The sequence below is a fragment of the Eumetopias jubatus genome, unplaced genomic scaffold, assembly GCF_037043125.1.
Source record: "Eumetopias jubatus isolate StellerSeaLion01/CBP00866 unplaced genomic scaffold, mEumJub1_p1.0 scaffold_5, whole genome shotgun sequence".
NCBI lineage: Eukaryota > Metazoa > Chordata > Mammalia > Carnivora > Otariidae > Eumetopias > Eumetopias jubatus.
This window is the reverse complement of record NW_028274811.1, coordinates 44,094,837-44,120,432: the sequence shown is the minus strand read 5'-3', so window position 1 is coordinate 44,120,432 and position 25,596 is coordinate 44,094,837. Positions and strand designations below refer to the sequence as shown.

General features: G+C 39.1%; 1 protein-coding gene across 4 annotated transcripts in view; it reads left to right on the top strand.

The window, feature by feature from the left end:
- Nucleotides 1-18,524, top strand: part of PDE4D (phosphodiesterase 4D) — a 746,399-nt gene extending 727,875 nt beyond the window's left edge. For all 4 annotated transcript variants that reach the window (XM_028119058.2, XM_028119059.2, XM_028119060.2 and 1 more), the window contains 9 exons: nt 364-457; nt 1,798-1,970; nt 2,559-2,657; nt 3,504-3,668; nt 4,669-4,768; nt 11,098-11,252; nt 12,126-12,248; nt 12,743-12,925; nt 13,659-18,524. In XM_028119058.2, the coding sequence (XP_027974859.1) occupies nt 364-457; nt 1,798-1,970; nt 2,559-2,657; nt 3,504-3,668; nt 4,669-4,768; nt 11,098-11,252; nt 12,126-12,248; nt 12,743-12,925; nt 13,659-14,075 (1,509 nt within the window). In that variant the 3' untranslated portion in view covers nt 14,076-18,524. The remainder of the gene's footprint in view (nt 1-363; nt 458-1,797; nt 1,971-2,558; nt 2,658-3,503; nt 3,669-4,668; nt 4,769-11,097; nt 11,253-12,125; nt 12,249-12,742; nt 12,926-13,658) is intronic.
- Nucleotides 18,525-25,596: the final 7,072 nt, after the last annotated feature.

Below are 25,596 nucleotides of genomic sequence, written 5' to 3'. Positions count from 1 at the left end.
TACTAATAATGCACCTTAATTTTTATTCCTTTCTCCCCCTTAATGTCCTTGAGTGTCTAAATCTATGCTGCATGTGGCTATTTAAATTTAAATTTAAATGAAATAAAATTCAAAATTCAGCTCATTTTCACTAACCATATTTCAAGTGCTTAAGAGCCACATGTGACTAGTGGCTACAGTAATGGACAGCTCAGATTCTAGAACTTTCCAACATTGTAGAAAGTTCTGTTGGATTTCACTGATCTAAACTGTCAGGACAATTTAAAAATTCTTGGGCATGTTTTCTCTATCTTACAGTATGCTCATATTACCTCAATTGCATTTTCCTCTTATGTTACTTCATTTTGTTTTTCTCTTTTTCAGTTTAAAAGGATGCTTAATCGGGAGCTCACCCATCTCTCTGAAATGAGTCGGTCTGGAAATCAAGTGTCAGAGTATATATCAAACACATTCTTAGGTGAGAATAATAATTTAAATGCAATTTTAAAGTTTTCTTTTGAGTTGTTTGTTTTTGGCAGTGGATTGGGGCACCAACTCATTTTGGAAAGCAAACGAGTATTAGGAATTCCATTTGTTTTCATTCATCCTATTAATAATTTGAGTATCTAAGCCTCTAAGCTTTGGAATCTAAGGTGACAAAATGCATTTTTTTATCTTTTAGTTTTATTCAGGACTTTAGGGATTCTATGGATTAAAGTTGTAGGTTGCCAGTTTTTCCAAAGCACTAAACCATAAAATGTGTTTTATGGAGAGATCTGTGCATGTGTTAACAAATTCTTGTTAAATTTCAGACATTGCTGGGCATGAACACCAAGCCTGGTAGACTGATGAGGCAGATATAATACAACAACTAAAGAAAAGCTTGCTGATAATAATAGTTGACAGTGTGGTGTACTGGGACATCACCCCACCCCCCATCCACGGGAAGAAAATTCATTTAGTGAAAGTCAATAATGTGAACATATCCTTGATTTGAATTTATTTTCAAAATTGCTGTAATCTCTAATTAGCACTTTCACTAAAGAGACACTTATTGAACACACGCTATGTGCAAGGATGATTTAGAGGAGCTCACTGCCTTGAAATAGTTGATGAAAATACTGAGGCATCTAATGTCTTTTATTTGAAAACAACGAATCTGACAGTTACTTTATCAGATGATACTGGAAATTTCCTATGCTCCCTTTGTTACATCATAACATAATTATCTCACTATAGTATATAAAATATAAAATATAAAATAGCAGAAACAATGTAAGTCATTCAAATATACTGTTTGTATTCTTACATTATGACCCACTTCAATAAGCCATTAGGTTCACCCAGTGCTGTTTTTATATTTGTGTATGAAGTTCCTTCCTTTTCAAAATAAGTGTTAAAACTGGAATCCTTAGGTGGCAAGAGCAGTTTCCAAGCCACTAGGTGAATTTCAAACAGGGATGGAGTTGATAAACAGTGGAAATAACCAACATGTTTTGTTTTTTCCAAGTCTGCTATCATAAGTCTTGCAAAAAAAAAAATTTATTACAGCATTCCATCCAAGTAGTAACCACTGAATACATTTTATGTTAATTATTTTGCAGTGGGATTTATTTGCTCAATTTTGTGTTGGAGGGTATCATAGTAGGCCCATATCAAATTGTAAATACTCAACTTCTATAAAAGAAGTGTTTCTTGGAAACATTTTCTGGAACATATAATTAATTAAAACCTGTCCAGTTATGGACATTATGATTAAAAATTAACAATTCAGGTAGACTTACCAGTAAATGTAGAACCTTTTCTAACTTTCTTCAGATAAGCAACATGAAGTGGAAATTCCTTCTCCAACTCAGAAGGAAAAGGAGAAAAAGAAAAGGCCAATGTCTCAGATCAGTGGGGTCAAGAAGTTGATGCACAGCTCCAGTTTGACGAATTCAAGCATCCCAAGATTTGGGGTTAAAACTGAACAAGAGGATGTCCTTGCCAAGGTAAGGTGATTTTAAGGATCATGATTATAATATGTTGGGATGCCTTTTAATGAGTTTTGATTCTTTCTCTTTTAAGTAGATGGACTAGTTCATTAATTTGTGGGGTCCTTTTTTTTTTTGAAAGGTGGCAAAGTACTTTATAAAGCTCTTTACAAATTATTTGGATGTTATTAATATGTGGACTTAGGTGGTTTGGTGTATGTGTTTGTTGCTTTTTTACATTTCCATTTGACTGTTTTACTTTCAAGAGTTAGAAATATTTTATATCTTTTCAGTTTCATAAGAATAGTTAAGGTTTTGTGAATAGATTTTATCTATTGAAGAAATGCTTTGAAATTGATAGTTAAAGTGTATAACTACATTGTATTGTCAAAGGCGTAAGTTTAAGCATACTATTCAGTTTTCAGTATATTTAAGTGGGTTTACCTAGAAGTTTGCCTGTACTTAGATCCATTACATTTAAAATGAACCTTTTTTTAAAAAATCTAACACTCTTTTTATTAAGGTCAGTAACATTTAAATGACTGTGTTTATTGATTTATATTCCACTTCGGCTTCCTAATTTTTTCAATCTTTCTGTAACCCCAGGAACTAGAAGATGTGAATAAGTGGGGTCTTCATGTTTTCAGAATAGCAGAGCTGTCTGGTAACCGGCCTTTGACTGTTATCATGCATACTATTTTTCAGGTAATGTGGTTAAGTTCTATCACCTTTCCTTTATTGGGTGACATAATGTCTAGTCTGTGAAATGTGCTTGTGTTTTATCTTCTTTACTATTCACTCTCTTTTGCTTATTTTGATGCTTTTTTTTCTCATTTGCCCCTTTACCAAGGGACAAATGATAAAGTATGGGGTATGGATCAAAGACAACTAAACCAATTTTGTTATTTTTTCCATTCCAAGAAGTCATGTGGGAAAATTGAAGCAATTCATTAAAACAAGAGTTTAAAAATCATCTACATGACCTGATTTGCACAGAGTAGAGTACTAACTAAAAAATGAGTAAGCCCCTTGCTGACCGACCTTAGCATATAATTTCTTCAGTTGCTCTTTCTTGTACTGCTCTCTTCATGTCAATGTCCCCATTCTCTTGAGCTTTTGCCCCAGCTCAGGATTAGGATATAAATGAGTTGAGGCTGTGGACAACATGGGACTAGCATGGCAGTTCCAACCCTAGAGAAAATGCTGAGTTCCAGCTGGTGTGATCCATTAGCTAAGTCAGCAGTACTGGGCTGAAGCTGCCTTCATGATTATCAGACACAGACACCTTGACAGTTGGCAGCTCGTTCCTGACACCATACCTCTTGAGGAAAGCAACGTGGGGCCCCGGAAGGACAGCCCTACCCTGGCTTTGTCCCCAGAGCCCCTGGATATTCTCAAAGGGTTCCATTTTCCTCACTAGACACTGTAAGAATGCTATTTCTATTTCTGGGTTATCCATAGATGACACTGGTGTGATTTTTCTCTTAACATGCTCTGTGGAAAATATTTTTATGTGAAAACAAAATGTTAAGAGGATTTCCTTTCCTACAGGAACGGGATTTATTAAAAACATTTAAAATTCCAGTAGACACTTTAATTACATACCTTATGACCCTGGAAGACCATTATCATGCTGACGTGGCCTACCACAACAATATTCATGCTGCAGATGTAGTCCAGTCAACACATGTGCTGTTATCTACACCTGCTTTGGAGGTAAATCTGGTTTCTAAAACTTTGAGACCACTAACCTGCTACTCATAAACATCTCTTAAACTTCAATACTGAAGGGTGTATGGGGCAGAAAACTAATGGCTTCATGGGAAGTATGTTGAGTTATAGGGAAGAAATGTTGTGATTAATAAACAGTTCAGCCTTTGATGAATTTTGCCTGTGAAAGTTGATCAAAGATTTAGGGATTCATCTGTCCATGATACTGCTTCTTTGAAATGACCTAGTGGACATTCCATAAAGTACATCTGGCTTATTCAGTTTCACTTAGTTTTTTTGGAATTTAGCCTGATGCCTTTTACATTTATAGTTCAACGGATGATATTTACAAAATAGAGACAATGCTTTGATATTTTTCATGGAATTTTTCAGAAAGAAACACATCTTTAATTCTACCAGATTTTAAGAAGTTGTTCCATTAAATGTTTATTAAGACAATTTGATTTCCTTAATCATTTGGGGGAAAGATTCTCTTGTTGATATATTTTATAGTTCAGATTGTTTTCATAATAAAATTGTGTTAATACCTCATCATCTGAGTAAGTGGTTCTCTACTGGGGGTGGTTCCTCCCTATTCCCCCTGCCCTGACCCCCCCATCCTCAGGGACATTTGACAATATGTGGAGACCTTGTTGTCTGTCACAACTTGGGAGATAGATGCTTCTGACATCTCATGCTAGGATCCTGATACTACAGTGCACAGGATAGCCTCCCACAACAAAGAATAATCTGGCCCCAGTTGTCAATTCTGCTGAGATTGAGAGTCCCTGTTTGAATGAAAGAAAATAATTGCTCATGTCATTAATTTTATGTACATTTTCAGGACATCCTTAAACATCTTAAATACTTTTAAAACAAGCTATTAAATATTTTGAAGCTTCATTCTGTTTTCCAACAAATTCTAGGAAGTAATTTCAACATTTGTATATGTCTTCCATTATATTATTACAGAATAATAATGTTATCTGTCTTTCTGATTTTATAGGCTGTGTTTACAGATTTGGAGATTCTTGCAGCAATTTTTGCTAGTGCAATACATGATGTAGATCATCCCGGTGTGTCAAATCAGTTTCTGATCAATACAAGTGAGTGAAGTTTGTTTGTTTTTGCAGAAAAAATTTTTCCTTTGTATGTTTTAGAATGACTGAGCTTGTTTATAAACTTGGGATGTTTCCAGAGCCATAATGTTCTTTTGGGATGTGTAAATGTGCATTTTATTGATAGTGTATGTTAATGTAACCTAGCTCTGAAAATTATCATTCTATCCCATGAGGCTTATGTTGTTTGAAAAACATGCATTCCAGTACTTCTCTAGAAATAATATGTTAGTAGACAAGGATAATCAAAAGTGAAAGTTTGCAGAAACATTTAGATAGTTATATTGTCCCTAAAGTTTGAAATAAAAACAGGAAAAGTTAAACCTTCCTCACTTTATGTAGGTTGTCATTTCATCCTCTTCAGAGGCTGTGATTACTCTTTCCTCATACACCACCATGCCCAGCTCTGTTCTTTCCTTTTTACATCTTCTGTTGAGGGCAGTAGGAACATCTCTTTGACTTTTTATCTCTTCTGATTTCTCTTTTATTTAAATATTTTTAACCATTAAATTTTTTCTTGAACCCATGACATACCATCAAATAAGAAGTCAGCCCTTGGGACGCCTGGGTGGCTCAGTCGGTTATGCGTCTGCCTTCAGCTCAGGTCATGATCACAGGGTCCTGGGATTGAGCCCCAGGTTCCCTGCTCAGCGAGGAGCCAGCTTCTCTCTCACCCGCAGACCCCCAACCTCTGCTCATGCACGTGCTTGCCTGCCCCCCCCTCAAGTAAATAAATAAAATCTTTATTTAAAAAAAAAAGGCATCACTGAATTTGGACATATGAGGAGTGATAGAGACTGTTTAATATGGGGCATCTCTGACACACGGCTTCATAGAAAAACCTCTGTAGGGAATGTTTAGGCAATACTTGAGCTATGCCTTTGCAAAGAGGTTTCAGTTTTACAAAATTTCTATTCTTTTGATACTTGAAGTTAATTGGTAAATGATTTAAATGTATTATTTAATTTCCTCCCATATACTGTGGTATATCAAATGTTATAAATTCACATTTATATACAAAAAAATGCAAAGTTGTTAGAGAATTTCTTATATCTGTTAAAAATATGCCCTTTTTTTGCTGTGAGATTGTGGATTAACAGCCTTCTTGTGACTAAAGAAGTTGAACTCTTTGGCATCTTTTCATTCCCCTTTTATTCCCTATACTTTGCTGTAGCCAGGTTTAAAGAGGCAATTTAAATGTAACCTCATTTTGAGAGATTTAACTCAGGTCTTTAAGATTATTTACATCTATTTTTTATATATCAGTTGGCTCTGGACTACTCTATAACAAAATGCACCTCTGTGACTCATACGTAGGAGGGTTGGGAAGGTCATGGATTTCCTGAGAGGTGTGGTTACTCAAGTACATTTTAGAAGTTTGGTTTATGAACTTACTAACCCAGGATTGGAGAGGCTAAATCTCATGTTCCAGCTATCTTATGAGAACCTATACTGGGGTGCTTTCAAGAGTCATCAAGGCATTACTACATATTAACACATAACTATTTATACACATCAAATGCAACTATATGAGTCTCCAGTATCAGTGCTTAGGGTTGAGTGTCCTTCTGGGAAGGGCAGAGAGGTCATACAGTACAGTGTACTATAACTGGCACTTTTCCTTAGCCTGACCCGGTTTATTATTTTGATTCTTATGCATGCATATCAAGGTTTTACAAAGACATAAAAATGTTGTTTTAATGTCAGCCTTTAAAAAAAGATATGCATTTTTTTTCTTTAAATTAACACCCAAGATAAAGACTGGTGTGTTATCTTTGCATTCTACTCCATACAGTACTTTTTTTCTCTTACTGTAGCATTACAATTAAGAAGAGATTAGAGACCAGATGAAAACAGAGGATAATAAAGTCACTGTTTCCAAGTACTCTGATAATGTTTTTAAGAAAAATGAGAACTGGCTCTGTTATTCTCTCTCGGAGACCCCCTAAGGTCAAATGGGCTTAGGGTGGCACTGGAGAACTCTGGCAGGCATTAGGGTACCCATGAGTGTAAAATTGAAGCTAGCAAGGCGTCAGTCCACAGATGAGTCAGATGCCCTCCAAAGTTTGAGACCCTCTGAGATAGATGATGAACAGATTTAGGGGACACTAATACATACAGTAACAGCGGCCTGTTTAAGGTCATTTTGCTGATGACCTGCCTGAGGTGGAAGGGTAACCGATCCTACTTCTAGAAGTACTTTGTTATTCAGTGATGGTGGGATGATCTCCTTTCTCCGAGACCTCAGCAACACTAGGAGGTTAACAGTTCCCAAAGCAGCTTTGGATCCCTAATGTTTTCTCCAGGGCAGGGTGTGAGGAGGCTGTGTTATTCTTGCGAGAATGAATCAGCATCATCAGCTGGTACACGAAAGTATCCCAGGGTGGATCAGGGCCCCGGGTCGTTATGACAATTCAAGGCCTTAGTTAGCTTTTGACTAGGGGTCATGCCAGCAAGTATTTTATTTCAGGACACAGGAGAGGTTAATAAGTAACCAGTATCACAAGTAAGTTTGAACTTCATAGCATTCTATAAAGGAGTCCCTCTCATAACTTGTAAACTTGTAATAAATAGCTTTGTTGAAATACTCTATCAAAATTATGTGATTATTTTTAGTTTGCAGCAACCCCCCCTTTTTTCTTTTAATATATAGACATTAAGTGTATGTTTTCTGTTTTTTTCATGGATTGATTGAGCCTCAGCGGTTCAGACTAGCACACTCCCAGCTCTTACCTTGGAGCTGGTGCTGCCAACTTGTCCAAAGCCAAGGGTTGAATCTGTTTCTTATAATAGAGAAGTCTAAAGACTTCTAATCATCACAGTTACATACCCATAGTTGGGAGGTCACTTGTCCTATTTTAAGGAGGCTCCAGAGGCGCAGTGAGGTGGCATGACCACCTCTGGTAGAAGGGTTCTGGAGCTCACCAGGCTGCTTCCCAGTCCAAGTACTCCTCTGCTTCTTAGTGATGACAACAGTTCCCATCATTTGTTCCACTTGTAGGTGCCAAATGATTTGATACTAATGATACGTACACTCTTGGTAAACATGCCAGAGGTTTTGAGAAACAGAGACATCATTTCTACTGGCAGAGTTGGTTAAGTTTTGTAAGTGATTTGGGGGAATGGGGGAACCCGAGTAGGATTTTGAGAAGTTGAAATTCCAGGGTAGGGAGCTGCGTCAGTCTTTTCCAAGGACAGTACATGTAAATAAACCCATAAAATGTAAATGGAATCATAAAGTTTTGAATAGAACATGCTGGAGAGTATTTATCATAACAAAAGCGTTTGACTTCACAGCATTATTTTCTGAAACAATAAAGCACCGTCAAAAGTACAGATGATATATAGTATTACATTTTACTTGGAAAACAAGTAATTTTTGTTTATAGCAAGGATGCCTAAGTTTTAGGGAAAAAGATTTACTCACATTGGTCATGTGTTCGAAGCATATGGTTTTGGTTTCCAAGAGCAGACATTTCACTGTAGTAAAGTGGAGCTGTATTTAGCTGCCGGTGTACACACTGTTCTCTTTGGTCTCATTTAAAGTGAGCTTTCCATAGCTTTGTCTGTGGGTTATATAGAGAGTGTTACTTTTCTGCATAAATCTAACACTTTCAAAATAAGGATGAATTCATTTTTATCAAATGTGATTACATAGAAATACTACAGAGATTGAGATTTTATTCAACAAAAAAATACTGAGAGTCTACTGTGTGCCAAACAACGTTCTAGGCATCAGGAATAAATGGGTGAACAAGGTACTGGCCTGGCTTTGAAGAGCTTGCATTCCACTGGAAGAGAATAAACTGTAACACATGAATATCAGATGGGACTAGTCCCATGGAGAAAAATAAGGCAGGGTACAGGCATAGGGCATTAATGAATTGAGGGAGTGAGCCAGTTTTAATCCTTTGTCCTTGGCAACTAGATCTTAAAACTACCACTTCCCTTCCCTATTTCAAGGAAAAATATTTTGTTCAGAAGTGTTGGAGAAACCAGACAACCATGCACATTACATGAATAACTTTTCATTTTATATAGGGTCTTAAGTCTCTAAGTGGGTTGGGAGGTCTTTGGAAGAGATTGTTAAGACTTGAACAGAGATAATGACAAGTCAGGTGGAATGTGATTGGGGCCAAATCAGTGGTACAAATTATAAAGGACTTTATAGCAAAAAGTGAGCAGCTCTGCCTATGGTAATCAGGAAGGGCTTCATGCAAGAGGTGACTTGTACTGGGCCTTGAGGATGAACGGGTTTCAATAGAAATGTTCTATAAACTATTTTCTCACCCCCCCCAACCTTCCTGTACCTTAGAGCAAAGTGTGAAGGCAACTTTCTGGTAATGCCCGAACCTTCAAGGATTCTATGTAGAAGTGCTACAGTAGTGTCTTTGGAGAAAAACTTCTCAGGAGATGCATAATCTTACCTCCTTTAGATGTGTCCACGTGCCTTCAGCCCTAAAGAGTAGAAAGTTAAATGACTACCCTGAGATTCAGTTGCTTAAATGCTACCACATGTTCATTTAAAAATCAGTGGTCTTCACCACCTTCTTGTTAACAGCCCCAAAACTGGAGAGGCAGGGGAGACCCACTTGTAAGAAATCTTTTCATCACCTTTCTGGCCAGTCTGGATTCTTAGTAAACGTGAGGAGCCAACAGTTTTCCAAGGCAGGCTTTGTCCGGACTCTTTGGACTGCCCTCTGTGTGCAAGGTCATCTTTACATTGATTAGAATTGAGACTTGTTGTTAGAGCATCCGTACCACAGATCACCTTCTTCCTTAAAGTAACAATCCTCACCTTGTTCTTTTGTAGGCTCCACAGCCTTATTTTCTTTCTTCTTTCTTCATGAGGTATATAAACTTGTCTGGGTTTTTGTAAGCCTGAGTCAGCTGGTGCATTAATGCCTCTTATCTATAAACATATTTATTCCCTTATGAGAACCCTGAAAGTTGAATTGGGCGTTATTTGTCCAGTCAGAAAACATTTGCCTTCTTTCCAATATATATCTCTTTAATAGGATTCTACTGTAGAAACAAAAATACCAGGGGCTAAGATCCTATATAGTGTTAATTTTTTTATTTCTATGTTTAACATCTATAGATAAATGTTCACAGTTAGAAGCTTTCAGAGACTATTTGAAAGTCAGACTTGACCAGATACTAACTGAATGAATGAGTGAACACTATTGTTTTATCCCCCCAAAAGAGACTGTACATACCTACTCCTTGGTACTCTAAACATCTCCGTTCCTATAGTTTGAGAGCAAAAATTTAGATGTGTAAATTCCTATTTCTATAGTACTGGTAAATTCATAGGATTTCACAATAGAAATATGTCTTAAACCTCTCTTTTCCTTCCTGGTTCCTTTAAAATAGTCATTGAGTAGTATTGGATATTTCTTTCTTAGAAATGAATGTATATTTCCCATGCATTAGTCAGGAAAAAAGATCAAATACATGTGCTTTTGGTCTTTACAGTGACCTAAGTGGAAACAGAATAAAGCACCAATTTTTTTTAATGACTACCTTATGGAGTTGGTCTACTATTTACAGGAACCAAGAAAGGAGCAGGATCTTACTGCCTAAAATACTCAGGTCCAGGGCAGTCATAAGGGAGCAGCAAAATCTTCACCATGGAGTTATGTAGGCAGCTGAACACCTGTCTCTGTGAAGTCACAAGCATGCAGGTGGGAAGGGCTATATATCTGTATGTAGCGACTGCCATGATACTTGGGAAAGAACATGGAAAAAATGAGTAACACTTTGACTTCCAAAGCTGTGCTATGGAAAAAAAAATGAGTAAGAGCAGATGAACAAATCTAATATTGTTCATTTGTTCCAGACTGTTCTTGAGTATAATCCTAAATCACATGATCCTCACATTCTATGAAATGTTGGGAAGGTGGTCCACAGTTAGCAGGAACGTGCACCTTATGCTGTTGACATGTTACAGCTATTAGAAATGATGCCGTGTCCTGCTGCCCATGCAGCTGCCTGTGGTACATCTGGAGGGGAGGTTCAAGAACATTTGGCCCAACTCTTCTTCCACTTTAGAAAAGAGGCAGCTGAGGACCGTAGAGTGAAATGACTTGTCGCAGGTCAGTAGCATTAGAATTCACTCCCAAGATTCCAGTGGTCCTTTCCACGGTTACACTAACTAGTTTATTCTCTCCTGGGTGGTGTCATGTCATGGTAAGGCTAACAGAGATGTTGAGGGGAATTGCTTCTTAAACCCAAACTGTCTCAGAATATGAAGACTAAGATAAACTCAGAAAAAATGGCTTTGCTTATCTTTTATCTCCTTTCTATCTTCCAAGACTCCGAACTTGCCTTGATGTACAATGATTCTTCTGTCTTGGAGAACCATCATTTGGCTGTGGGCTTTAAGTTGCTTCAGGAAGAAAACTGTGATATTTTCCAGAATTTGACCAAAAAGCAAAGACAATCATTAAGGAAGATGGTCATTGACATTGTAAGTAGCTGATAAAAGCAAAAAAGAAAGTTGTAATGCAAGTGTTTTTTTTAAAAGAGTAAGAATGAGATGAATATCAGGTAAATGGAACCATGTGTTTCAAAATTTCACGCTGCCTCTTACATTCAAGAAGCCGCCTGTGCTGTGCAATGAGGTTCTCCAGTAGGTTTTCTCCTTTCAGCAGTTTGGAGTTCAGAATAGTGACAGCTTGTCCTCATCATTCTAGTTTTATTTTCTGAACTTCTCCAGTCTGGTGGCAGGCATGGAAAATGACTAACAAAAGCAGTTAGTTCAAATGGATTTTCTCCACTTGTGAAATGGAAAATAAATTTATGTCAGTAGACGGTGCTGTTTACAGACATTCATGACTTCTCTTTATGCATATTATTCACAGTAATTAGAAGACACAGGAAAGCCTCTGGTTATCAGAAACTTACTGTGTTAAGCTTTATACCTACAAAGGTAGGAATTATCTGTCTTGGAACAGTAGAAAATTAACCATTTTCTGAAGTATTCTGTGAGCAACGTTGAATTGCTTGGTCATAGTTCAGGTACCACTTTCTAGTCCAAGGAACAGAAAAAACTTCAGAACGTATGCTGATTTCTTATCCATGGAGATCTCATCCCCTTTCTTCACCATGAAAGTGGTTGCTGGGTGCTAACCTTCTGTATATTACACATGTTTATCTGGGCTTCCAGAAAACCTATAGCAAAGTCCAAGAGGCTGCCCAAAGGAGTAGTACAGAATTCCCATTCATTGCTGTTAGATGTCATAGTGTTTCTCCATTTCTTTCACGTTCTGCGTTAATGTTTTCATGTGCAAAGTCTGACTTTTCCTCTGGACTTTGTTACTTACTAAAATACTCTTTTAAGGTACTTGCAACAGACATGTCAAAACACATGAATCTACTGGCTGATTTGAAAACTATGGTTGAAACAAAGAAAGTGACAAGTTCTGGAGTTCTTCTTCTTGATAATTATTCAGATAGGATTCAGGTAAAACATCATTTGAATTTGTTCGGTGTTTGTGTGCACATGTCTAACTTTGTTAAGAGTAACTTTGATAAGATTTCTGTTTCCTTTCTTCCAGCTTATGATTTTAATTTTAAGCAGATTTTAATTTTAAGCAGAATTTTTAACCAAATTCTTAATCTTGAGAATTAACCAGATAAGATTCTATTGGTTTTTTGCATTTGCATTTGCATTAAAAGAAAAAAAAACCTAATGTCTCACAAAACTGACCACTTAAGCAGCCCTGAATTTAATCAGCCATGCACACATAAGCAGTTTCAAGTGATATTTAGGTATGGTGGAAGGGACATTATTGGGGGCTATTAATACAACTGTGAACCATACACAGACACATCATAGTTGAGCTATTTGGAAGGAATCTTACAATGCATGTATTTTTAAGTGTCACATTCATCCACTGTGAATTTCTAGTAAAAAAAAAAAAAAGCAGGTGCTGAATAAAGCGTCTCTTTTAATAGGTCCTTCAGAATATGGTGCACTGTGCAGACCTGAGCAACCCCACAAAGCCTCTCCAACTGTACCGCCAGTGGACGGACCGCATCATGGAGGAGTTCTTCCGCCAAGGAGACAGAGAGAGGGAGCGGGGCATGGAGATCAGTCCCATGTGTGACAAGCACAACGCATCTGTGGAAAAGTCACAGGTGATACATTAAGCATAAAGTTTGCAGAGAGAACACAACTCCAACCTGAACATTTGATCACTTTGTCTACACATCACACAGTATTTCATTGGGTCTTTAAAATTACTTTGTTTTTGACAGGCTCAATTTCACTTTAGTGTTTATGAGCCAGAAAACTCTCATTCTTATTATTTTTATTCATATGGTCATATATTCATTTCTCATGACATTATATTTATCCATTATGACCGTATTCATATAGTATATACATATATAGAGATTTGGGGCCATCTGAACTCATAAGTTAATTCGGTTATATGAAGCCATATAGAGTACCTGGTCTGACTTTACTTATCTGGACTCACCTATAAATTGGCCATTCTAAAATAAAGTCCAGGTCTAATGCCCAAGCCCTACTTATATATAAACAAAGGGAAATTTTTACACCATAAACATACTCTTTTAAATTTAACTCAAGAGTTCTTGCTAATTTCCACCAGATAGTAACAACACTTTTATATGTTCTGTTGCCCAAAATAGTGCCGATTATACCACACTCAGGCTAGAAGTCTTCTGTTCAGTGTTATGTTTGTGGGCCATGTTGTATTTTTTATATTTTAACATAAATTATATACATGTATATAAATTGATATAATTAGATATATAATCAGATACCTTTGTAGGATCTCGTTCACCTTTTCCATTGTTTCTTAGTCCCAAGTCTTCTACTCAAATCGGAATTGTTTTTAACTAGGTGGGCTTCATAGACTATATCGTTCATCCTCTCTGGGAGACATGGGCAGACCTCGTGCATCCTGACGCCCAGGACATACTGGACACTTTGGAGGACAATCGTGAATGGTATCAGAGCACAATTCCTCAGAGCCCCTCCCCAGCGCCTGATGACCAGGAAGAAGGCCGGCAGGGTCAAACCGAGAAGTTCCAGTTTGAACTCACTTTGGAGGAAGATGGCGAGTCCGACACCGAAAAGGACAGTGGAAGTCAGGTGGAAGAAGACACTAGCTGCAGTGACTCCAAGACTCTCTGTACTCAAGACTCGGAGTCTACCGAAATTCCCCTTGATGAGCAGGTGGAAGAGGAGACAGTGGGGGAGGAAGAAGACAGCCAGCCCACAGCCTGTGTAATAGAAGACCATTCTCCTGACACGTAACAGTGCAAAGAATGTCACGCCTTTTCTTTTTTTTTTTTAATTTAAGTAGAGAAATTGTTTCCAAAGTGCATGTCACATGCCACAACCATGGTCACACCTCACTGTCGTCTGCCAGGATGTCTGTTGAACAAAACTGACCTTCACTACGCAGTCTGGCGCTCAGGAATACTGTAACCAGTTTTTCACCTCCGTGTCATCAGAGCAAGGGGGACATCTTCACGAACAGCATTTTAACAAGACTTCAGCTTGGTAAGAGCTGACAGAGCAGAGAAAATCAACTCCAAAATGTTTTCAAGGGAGTGTGGCTCATCGGGCAGCCCAAGAGTTGATAGGCTTTGGGGTTTCTTTACTTTTTATTTGTTTGCAATATTTTCAGCAGAAAGAAGGCATTACACAGAGTGAACTCATGGATGAAGCAACGAATGTGTCAGGAATAGGACACAGCGCGAGTCTGTTACCGGGAGGAAGATGAGCCACAGAAATTGCATAATTTTCTAATTTCAAGTCTTCCTGATACATGACTGAACAGTGCGGTTCCGTGAGCTGCACTGACTTCTACATTTTGTATGATATGTAAAACAGATTTTTTGTAGAGCTTACTTTTATTATTAAATGTATTGAGGTATATTTAAAAAACTATGTTCAAAACTTCATCTGCCACTGGTTTTTTTTCTAAGGAGTAACTTGCAAGTTTTCAGTACAAATCTGTGCTACACTGGATAAATCTAATTTACGAATTTTACTTGCACCTTAGAGTTCATAGCAATTAAATAATTTGTAGTGATTCATTGTTTTATATACCAATGACTTCCATATTTTAAAACAAAACCCAACTTTATGTTGCAGGAAACCCTTTTTGTAGGTCTTCATTTACTTGGCTTTCATTTCAGTCTTTTCAGAGTTGCTCCCACTGACATTTTTTTCACGGTGTACAAAGTAAATATTTGTTCTGTAATACTTTGATGTGCATTCTGTCTACTGTGTCTTAAGCCTCATAAACAATCATCAGTTGGTGTTGTCTGAAACAAGTAAGAGATATATAAATATCCAGTAGCTAAAATGGTCAGTCTTTTTTAGATATTTTCCTATTTAGTGTCTTCTGGTAACTTTTTGCTGTGTCAATAGACCCTCATTTCACAAGTGCATGTCTTTGTAATAACCCACACATTTTATGCTCATTTTTATTGTTTTCACAGTCAGTTGTAGTAAGAAAAACTTTTTCCCCTTGTGCTGCTTTATTCTTTAGTGTGTGTATGAACCTCTGTCCATGTTCACTAGATGGGGTCTTATCAAATATATCACCACCATTCTGATTGATGAAGAGAAGCAGGTAGTCAGGCTAGAGTCACCATTCATTTTGACCACAAGGCCATATATAATGACTAACTTTTACTCTTGATTCATAGAGAGAAGTTAACAGCCAGCTAGGTGATTTTTAACAATATTAGCAGAATATATTAACAAACACCACTACAACTAATGCTCTTTTGTTTCCATGATTTCACCATGGGATTAAGAACTAGATGAGGAATATTCTTGAGAAGGGATTTTAAGTGTAGCAACTACTCTTCCTTAATGGACAGCCACATAATGTAGAAATTGCTTTCTCAGTTATCATTGGTCCATAAGTATGTCTTGTAGAGGAGAACTTTAAATGCACTGAGGGAAAGAAGTTGATGACGCCAATGGCACCAGAGGTTTGGTAATATTCTGCCACCCTAAAATACTAGGTTGGATAAGAGGATTCTACCAAAGTAAAAGAGATGGCTCTTGGCTGCATTTAGCACCAAGAAATGTATTACAACTTTTGGGATTACTTCCCAGTATTTACCTTCGGTTGGCACCCTGGGGGACTTACTTACTTTGGACTTTCTTCCCATTTCAGCTCTTAATAAAGTGTTTGCCTTCTCTATGAAGAATTTGGAGCCCAAATAATCATTCTTCACATTGATATCCAAAAATTGAAATAGAGACCAAAAAGGTTATCTGACCAAATGGAAAATAAACTGTCAAGAAAAGTTGTAACCCTGAAAAACATTTATATTTGAGATTTCTCAAGGAGTTTACTGGGGACTAATAACTAAGTCATCAGCCTGGGAAATGACCCAAAGATGAAGATAGTCCCTGTTTTAAAACCTTGAGATCCACAGGGGAAACTTTGATAGAAAAATTATGTAGCTCGGATCTGTTCTTAGAGCAGAACAGGAATCAACCAATTAATTATCAGATTTCCACTCTCCTCTCCCTGAAAAAAAATCGGTAATCTTTCAAGTAAAGTCCTGTGTTTAGCCAAGTGGTTTTGCAAGAACATCTGGAAACTTGTTTAATTTTATTTGTCCTTGATGGAGGTCTAAAAAAAAAAGGCAAACATCTAGAGCTTATTCCTTTATCCAAAATATTGTCATTCTCTCCTCTCACTAATGCTTGGTATTTCCCCCCCAGAGTGCCTAAAATCTTAATAATAATAGGGAAAAAATTAAAGTAGCAATATATCACAAACAAATCCAGACCTGGAAGGATTTGTAACTGCATTGAAAAACAGGTTTTTTTTGTTTTTTGTTTTCAGTTTGTTGGTTTATAATGGTCACATGTTGTGAAGATGCTCACCGGTGGACAATCAAAATTGTAGAAAAGGCATGCATAATATCCAAGAGACAGGGACTCCTGCACCGTACAATCTGCTTATCCTCTTTCTCTTTCCTTCTCTTTCGCCAAAGTGTGCTTCAGAATTATACACTGCTTTAAAGAGAACATCCTTATACAAGTGGCTTTACATTTCCTAAAATGCCATAAGAAAATGCAATATCTGGGTACTGTATGGGGAAAAAATGTCCAAGTTTGCATAAAACCAGTACATTTCAGCTTGCAAGTTACTAAACACAATAATGCTGTTTTAATTTTCTTTTACATCACTTAAAATTCACAAGAAAATAATGTAGATAGAACAAATTGCAGACAAGGAAAAAAAACTTGAATGAAATGGATTTTACAGAAAGCTTTATGATAATTTTTGAATGCATTATTTATTTTTTGTGCCATGCATTTTTTTCTCACCAAATGACCTTACCTGTAATACAGTCTTGTTTGTCTGTTTACAACCATGTATTTATTGTAATGTACATACTGTAATGTTAATTGTAAATTATCAGTTCTTATTAAAACATCATCCCATGATGGGATGGTGTTGATATATTTGGAAACTCTTGGTGAGAGAATGAATGGTGTGTGTACATACTCCTTGTACATTTTCTTTTCTCCTGTAATATAGTCTTGTCACCTTAGAGCTTGTTTATGGAAGATTCAAGAAAACTATAAAATACATAAAGATATATAAATTTAAAAAACAGAGCTGCAGGTCTTTGGTCCCAGGGCTGTGCCTTAACTTTAACCAACATTTTCTTCTGTTTTGCTGCATTTGAAAGTAAGGTAATGGGTGGGGGGGGAGGGGGGGCTAGGGCTGGGCATTTTACGTCCAAGCTTTGAACCAATTGGATTTCAGCTGGAAGATTCTGAGACCCTTCTGAGATACAAGCTTTTAAGTATTTCTTGCCATGAAGCAGCACTGCGTACATAATGATTCTTTCAGGAGCTACTTCAGGTAGTTACATCTGATTGTTGGGGTTTTTTTTCACTCTCAAACACTAGTTGGGAAAATATGTTCTTATCCAATGATAACAAAGTCTTCTTGGCTTCTTAAGCACATAGGCAAATGAACTTGATTTGAAACTAGAGCCTCAGGCCACACGTGTTGGTCAGTCATTTATTCATCAGCTTCCTGTTACGAGAATATATAATAGGAAAAGGTCATTTTTTTTTAACCCTGGAGTTTTTCAACTAAAATCAACGAAATTTCCATAATGTATGTAAATCCATAGATAAAACAGTTTTTATATGATGCCAATTCACACAAAAACGATTCACCATTCTCTAGAATTTGTTTCTGCGAAACTACTGTGGCTTTCGAATTTTAAAAATTAAACTTGGCATAATGGCCAGCTCCCAAAAGTTATGAAAAGTTATGAAAAATTCCCACTGGGTGGTATGGAAACTGCCTCCCACTCTTGCCCAGCCCTCAGAGCACTTGACTTAGCGAGAGATCCTTTTTCTAGGAAAAAATGAGCCTCCTGTTATTTTATTTTATTTTTTTGACACAAACTGTAGATTTTAGCAGCCCTGGCCCAAAGGAATTTGATTACTTTTGTTTTAAACAGTACAAAGGGGACACTATAATTATGAAAAACATCCTTACTGATTTTGGTTGTTTTTAATTTTATTTCTTAGGATATGTTTTCAGAGTGGTAAATTGTGTGTGAGCATTACAAATGATGATGATTCTTTTAGTGGTTTCTTAGCCTCTCTTACAGCCCATGGGGATAGTACTGTACATCAATACCTTCATATGAAATTTTTATATGCAATGAAAATAAAAGCATGGGTTGATTCTGCCTATTTATGACTCGATCTTTTACAAATAAAAGATTATTCATTTTAAACTGTAGGTTATTCAGCCCAGGTTTTCAAGAGTGATGCAGATGGACGAAGTGAAAGGATAGTGGCATAAGTTAGTACTGATACTCATAATCAAATGAAACCAAATTATGTCGATTCACCTTGTTACAGAAAAAATTGCCCAAATTAGATGGCCCCTAAGATTAAGCAGTGTTTTCTAAACAGGGTTGGGAAGGGTACATCTCCGCTTAATGAAGTGTTCTGGTATACCCGAGATGATGCAGACGTTCAACAATTATTGTCGGGTACATACTCCACCAACGACAAGATTCTAAGGATTCAGCAGAGAACAAGACAGTCTCTGCTTTCCTGAGCCAGACTTTGGAAGGGACACAGACATTAACACTTCCAAACACAGGCCATCATTAAGTGCTCAGTACAAAGGAAGAAGCTCCTGTGCTGTGATTAAGTGGGCACCGGAACTTGATCTCTTCTGGAGGGCCAAAGAAGGCTTCCTTAAGAACGATTTGGGACTGAGTGCTGAAGGGTAGTGAGAGGTAACCAGGCAAGAAGGGAGAGTTGATAGGAAGAGGAAGGGAGATGTGGTCCAGATGAGAAACCACTTGCAGAAGTCCTTAGGTATCAATGAGCTTGAGAGCTCTGGTGAAATGGAAAGAAAGCAATCCTCCCCCATTACTCTTTATTCCTTACCCTGCTTTAATTTCCTTGACAATGCTTATTACAAACTGGCTTATCTATCTGTGTATTTGTCCATTCTCTGTCTATGCCACCAGAACAAAGCTTCATGAGAGCAAAATCTGCTTACACCTAAAACCAGCCTTGTGGGCTCTTAAGTGTTTAATATTTAATAGAGCCACCAAACTGATATTGGATAGAATTCAATCTGATAAAACATTTTGGGGTCTTAGAGAATTTGTTAAGTTGATACCATAAAAATACTCTGGTGGTGGTTTTTGAGCTTGCTAAGATCCCAGATAAAGTTTAGAGGTTTTTTTTTTTTTTATCTTATTGCTAGCCAAAAACTCTACTTGCCTCTTCCTCACAATTTTTTTTCTGCATGACAAAAATAAAAATCCATTTATTGTGATGAGAGTAAAAATTTCAGCAAAAATTTAATCCCAGAACCCTCAAAACTTAAATAGAATAAGGATCACTAAATAGAATGATATGCTTAGCCCCTCACTAATTTCCTCCCACTACCACAAAGAATGACAGTGACTATGGCCACAAGGTGCCCAGTTGACACCTTCAGGGAATTCTTGATCTAAACCCGAGGTCCATTCCTCAGAGTCTATGGTTCCAAGGTGAGACTTTGGGACCAAAAAACCATCTGCCTTCTTTCCCACTTGTCCCCCCCAACTGATTTAGGTCAGTTTTGGGTGTGTTGAGCCCATCTGAGTTTAGGGCTTTCACCTGGAGACATTTCCTCAGATACACAGCTACAAACTTAAAATAGCAAAACACTACACTTGGGGGGCAAGGGAGGGGCCCACTTCCGGTTGCCAGAGCACTCCACCAGCAGTGGGCACGCACTTATCCACAGAGCCTCGTTTCAGAGGAATTCCACCTGTGCTTTCCCAGCTTCCTGATTTGGGCGCCGTTTCCCCCACAAATACTCAATGTCAAACTGAGTGCAGTGGGTGTGAATCTTAGTCCACGGACTTGGGTGAGCAAGAAATACTACTTTATTTCATTTCAGTCAATTAACTGGGGCTCCGTGTTTTTCCAGGGTATTGGGAATTTCCATCTCTGTCATCATTAGCATACGCCCCTCCCTCCCAAAGTAAAGCTTCTCTCATCTCCAGCTGAGCCTGAGCACCTGGCCTCTGTGTCATCCAGTCCCTGATTCCTTACAGTCTGTCGGCCCTTTGCCTCCTGGTCATGCATTGATAAACAGGTAATATAAGCTGAGGTTGGGGACCTACTTCCTTAAACTCATTATGTAGTTTTTGTGTCTAAAGAGAGCCTGTTTTTTTAATGCCTCTTTACTACCTACTCCAGTAGCTGCAACCCTCCTTCTCCTGAACCCAGGGACGCTCTCTCCACTGGCCTCTAGCGACTCCTCTCTCCTTCCTTCCTTATTTTGCTCTTCATTGGAATTAAACTTAAAAAGAAAAAAAAAAAGACTAGAGGTGATTATGACTACTGTCTGTCCCCCCCTCCCCTCTACAAGAATCCTATTACTTGAAATATGGAAAAGAAAACATTGTAGGAATAGCATACGTTAAATAATAGTTCAGCCAAGCTAAGTTCTCAGCGAAAGAAACAAGGAGGCAGTTGCTATTCCTGGAAGAGAAAGGATGGACAACCACGGAGTCGGGATCTGGAAAGGAAGAGAGAACTTGAAATCTTACCTTCCTCTTCCAACTGGGACTGGGCACTGCGGAGATCCAGGAGAGCAGACTCTGGTAAGAATTCGTAAGCCTTGCTGCCTTGGGTCAGGTTTGCTGAGATCCCACCGGCGGGGCTCCACAGTGAGTGGGGTTTTAAGCAGTGTAGCCCTGGTAGCTACTAGAATTTGGAAAGGTTTTACATTAATTTTACTTTCCCCGTTGCTGTTTAAGGGGACTGATAGCAGTTTACTGGAGAATCCCTGGGAGTCCCGTCAACCCTGAGTGGGGCTCTACTTCACCGATAGATACGGGGGCTTTCTCTTTGGTGTGGAATTATTTGACAAAAGCTTCCCAAACAATCCATTTTCCTTTGTCCTGCTTGACTGCAAATTCGACTCTGAATTCTGGCCAGCGTCTTGATGAGGCACGCCTACCAGGGTGCCACGGCAAAGGCCCAGGTGGTTTAGGTGTTGGCTTTGGAGTGGTTGCAGCTGTAAGGTAACTCCTTTAGTGGACTTTTGTTTATGGTCTTGTCTCTTTCCTCAACCCAGATCGCCTTGGGGAGAAACAGAAGTTTCTCCACGAGCATCTTATAATTCTTCCTGTCATTTTGCTCAGGTTCTTAGCACCATGGCCTCATATGGACTCTTTTTCTTTTATAAGAGAAACAGAAGTGTTTCCTCTATCAACGCAGACCTCAAGAGAACTACAGCTTTCAGCTCCAGGTACAAAGGTCAACCACACCTTTCTGCCAGAATCACTCCCAGGCCTGCCCTAAGAGCTGGGCAGTGGCATTCAAAGGGTATGCTGATGGGCAAAGAGACCTCTAAGGTTTTTATTGTTCAAATCCCACCCACAGAGCTGCTGGGCTGATCATAGCCAGGGCCCGGCGGCAGGGGCCTGCAGGGAAACCATGCATAGCCTCTCCCCAGGGGCAGTCCAAGGTACTGGTCTAAGTACCCAGCGCTAGTGCTGTCATGTCGTCACGAAAGGGCTGAGGGCTTTGTGGTGTCCCCCTGCCCCCCTCCCCGGACTCCCGGAGAAACTGGGAGATCTCTGGCTGGCGAGAGACACACCTGGCTTTCAGATGCCTCACCTGGGCATAGTCTTCAACTAGTCTGAGCTCTGGTCTTTTGTTTTTTCTTGTAAGAACTGCTTCACCTGTTGGTTAGTTTGTTTGTTTCTTTTAACCATTTTTTTTTAATTTTGTAAAAGTAACACAGGTACATTGTTTAAAAAGTCAATTCTGACCTGATCCACTATGTGTTAGTCGACTTAGGCTGCCCTAAAAAAATACCACAGATTGGGTGGCTTCAACAAAAGAAATTTATTTCCTCACGGTTCTGGGGTCTGGCAATTCAAGATCAGTGTATCAACAGGTTTGGTGTCTCCTGAAGCCTCTCTTCTTGGCTTGTAGGTAGCCACCTTCTCCCTATGACTTCACACAGCCTTTCCTCTATGTGTCCCCATCCCTGGTGTCTGTGTGTAACTAGTCTCCCCTTATAAGGATACCGATCAAATTGGGTTAGTACTACATACATGACCTTACCTCTTCAAAATACCCTATCTCCAAGTAGAGCCACGTTCTGAGGTACTGGGGGTTAGGGCTTCAACATAGAGACTTGGCGGGGGACACCGTTCAACCCCTAAGAGCCAACAAAAGGAAATCCTTTACCTGCTGCACCGATTTCTACCTACTGAAAGCCGAGACCCCCTTTTACTCTTTCTTCCTGCTTTTACTGCCATATTTGTAAGTGACTTGTTTGCACCACTACCTCTTGCCTTTCTGATTTTAGGTATACACTTCTGACTGACAGATGGGGATTTCCCCCCAGATCTCGTCCTCACATGCTCTCTTAAAGTCTTCTACTAGAATTCTATCACATGTTCTGGTTGCATTATTATTTAAAAGTTTGCATGGTTATGGTCGTAAAAAAATAATTGACAGCCAATCTATGTCATTTGTCATAATTACATTTCCATTTTTACGTAGCTTCTTTCCTGGAGATAATTATTTTATTTTTTTATTACCTTAGTTTGTAAAATCCTAACTACTATTCGCTCAGTGCACTCCATTGAAACAAGCCTCCTTTTATTGGGGTTGAACACGTCAGGGGGCATTGGCTTTCAGTCTCCCGTGCCCACTCTATCTGGGATGGTATTCTCTTGGCATATGGCTCTGAGATCTTGTCTTGACCGCTGGCTTTGATCTTTGTTCAGCAACCTCCTGGACAGTCGCTTTCCTCCTGGCTCTACTCAATCTTCCACTTCCTGGATCCTGATGTTATTAGTGGCTTAGTTTATCTATTACTTTGCTTAGTTTTCTATAGCTCATGTATTAGCTTCCTAAGAAAGGGTGCATAGCAGGTAAGTTTACAAAACTTTTAATGTGAAAAGTTTTATTTTTATTTTACCCTATTTGGATGATAGTTCAATAGAGAATTATGAGTTTCTTAAGTAGGAGGACAAGCAGTTTACTCTGGGGTAAAGCCCCAGATATGTGCAAATGGAGGGTCACTTTGGAAAATAATAGGATCGTTGTGGGCTTCCTGGAAGGCTTGGAATGACTTTGAACTTATATGTCAATGTGGAAAGCCCATTTGCAGACTGCTTATTTACCTGATAACTTCCCCTAGATTTTGGAATCTTCCCTGCCCCCCAACTCTTTTGTCCATCAGCTCCAGTTCCTCTGAAACACCAGCTGAAAAAATTTTTCTCCTTTAGTCATATCCCATAATTTGCAGTTTGGTTTGCTTCCGCTTCGTATCAGTAATCCTTGGTGATTGTCTCCTCATTGGCATCTGTATGAAGTGTTTTATACTGCTGTTTTGGGGAGGCCGGAGCATGATGTCAGAACTCGGTAACCTTTAAATCTAGTTTAGTGCCCGTGCACTGGGGGATTCTTGGGCTGCTCGGGGACTCGTGGGAGTATTGCATTTGTACACACCAAGAACATCCTGAGAGATCCGCCCCTCGTGCACCATTCACAATAGGCTTGCCTTTCAAATAGCTTTCCATGTGATTTGAAAGAACATATTCCCACACAGTTTTTCAAATGCATGGAAAATCCCTATCATTTTCCTGTCTGCATCGTCTTCACAGGCAGCCCACATAGTTCTTTGCTGCATGTGAAAGAGAGACAGAGGGATGGGGGGGGCGGGGAGAGGGTTCTACAATGGCCTTTCCTGCTTAACTGCTCTGTATAAGGTATACTCCTTCCCCTAGGAGGGCGTGAAGGAATGAGTGAGCACAAACTCTATTCCCCACTAATGTCACCACCCCCACCACCCCCACTGCCAAAGAAATGCATTACGCAAGCACTTCCTTTTGTGTCCACGAAACACTTCTAACTACAAAAGGAATTTTAAAAGGAATACAGGCTTACTGTTGAGTATTTGGGTAGAAGCAACAAGCATAAAAAGGGGGAGGGGGAAGAGACTCCAAATACCACACCCAGAGCCAACCACCGTCCATACTTTGTCATGTTACCCATGAAAGATTTATTTAATAATTCATCAGATATTTATTGGGCACTTACAGAATACCGGGACTTATTCTAATTGCTGCAAATACAGATGTAAAGAGACAAGGTCCTTGATCTTGTAAAAATGTGTGTTCCTTTCCCAGCACCTCAACCTCTGCCCATTCTAACACTTGTTTTGTAGTTAGTTAGGCCTCGGCTGCAGTCAAGTGTTCACGGACACCCTGTCGGAGACGTCTCCAGACGTTCTATCCCTACAGCCCTAAGCAATGTAGGAAAGATGTTAGGGTTCGAAGCCGACAGCCAAGAAAGAATTCTTGAGACGTCTTTGGTGCAAAAAGGTGGTTTTATTAAAGCACCGGGACGGGACCCGTGGGCAGAAGGAGCTGCACCGGGGTCACGCGGAGTGGCCCATTATATACCCTCAAGTTGGGAGGGGGCTAGGGAATAGTGTGTCTCTAAGGAATTTTGGAAGCCAGGTTTCCAGGACCTTGAGGAGGCTAGCTATTGTTGAGAAAAGTCATTTATTACCGTCTAATAAAACCTTAGTCATGAGACCCTTCAGATGTATATCGGTGGGCCATATGCTTGGGGGTGATTGTCAACACGTATCTTGGGGGTTAGAGATAAAGGAAGTCTCCAAAGGAATTTTTATATGTTAAAGTAGGCTTACAGGGTCCTGGGGGGGGGGGTGGGGGCGGTGTTGTTCAGGCTAGGATTGCCTTTTGCCTTTAGCAAAGTATTAACATCGAGGCAGCTGAGTCCCTAGAGGAATGTCACTCTGCCTGTTTCAAGGACTTGTCAGTGGGCTGTAGGACAGTTAATAAGTTCTCTTCTGCCTTTGTTTCCCACATCACTACACAGCCCCCTCCCCTAGGGCTCTCTAGGCTCTGTTAGGGATCTTCCTCCTATCCTGATGCAAACTGCTTCTTGCCTGACTGTGCAAAGCGATTGGCACCCAGCTTTGAAGTAGAAAGCTCCACACGTGGCGTTTGTCTGAACACTTAACCAGCCATTACATCCTTTAAGGAGTGACAAGGATTTAGGGTGAGTCCATCACTGACAAATAGAGGATTTTTGTGGTGGTGGTGGTGGTTTCTTTCAAGTAAGCTACTGGACTAGTCCTTAGGTTCCATAAGCTCGCCCTTAGTTAGTCTGTAGGTGTAGACGTGAACTCCTGTTTGTTTATTGATTGATCTCACAGTTTTGATTTCGTACCAGGCACTTGGCTAGACCC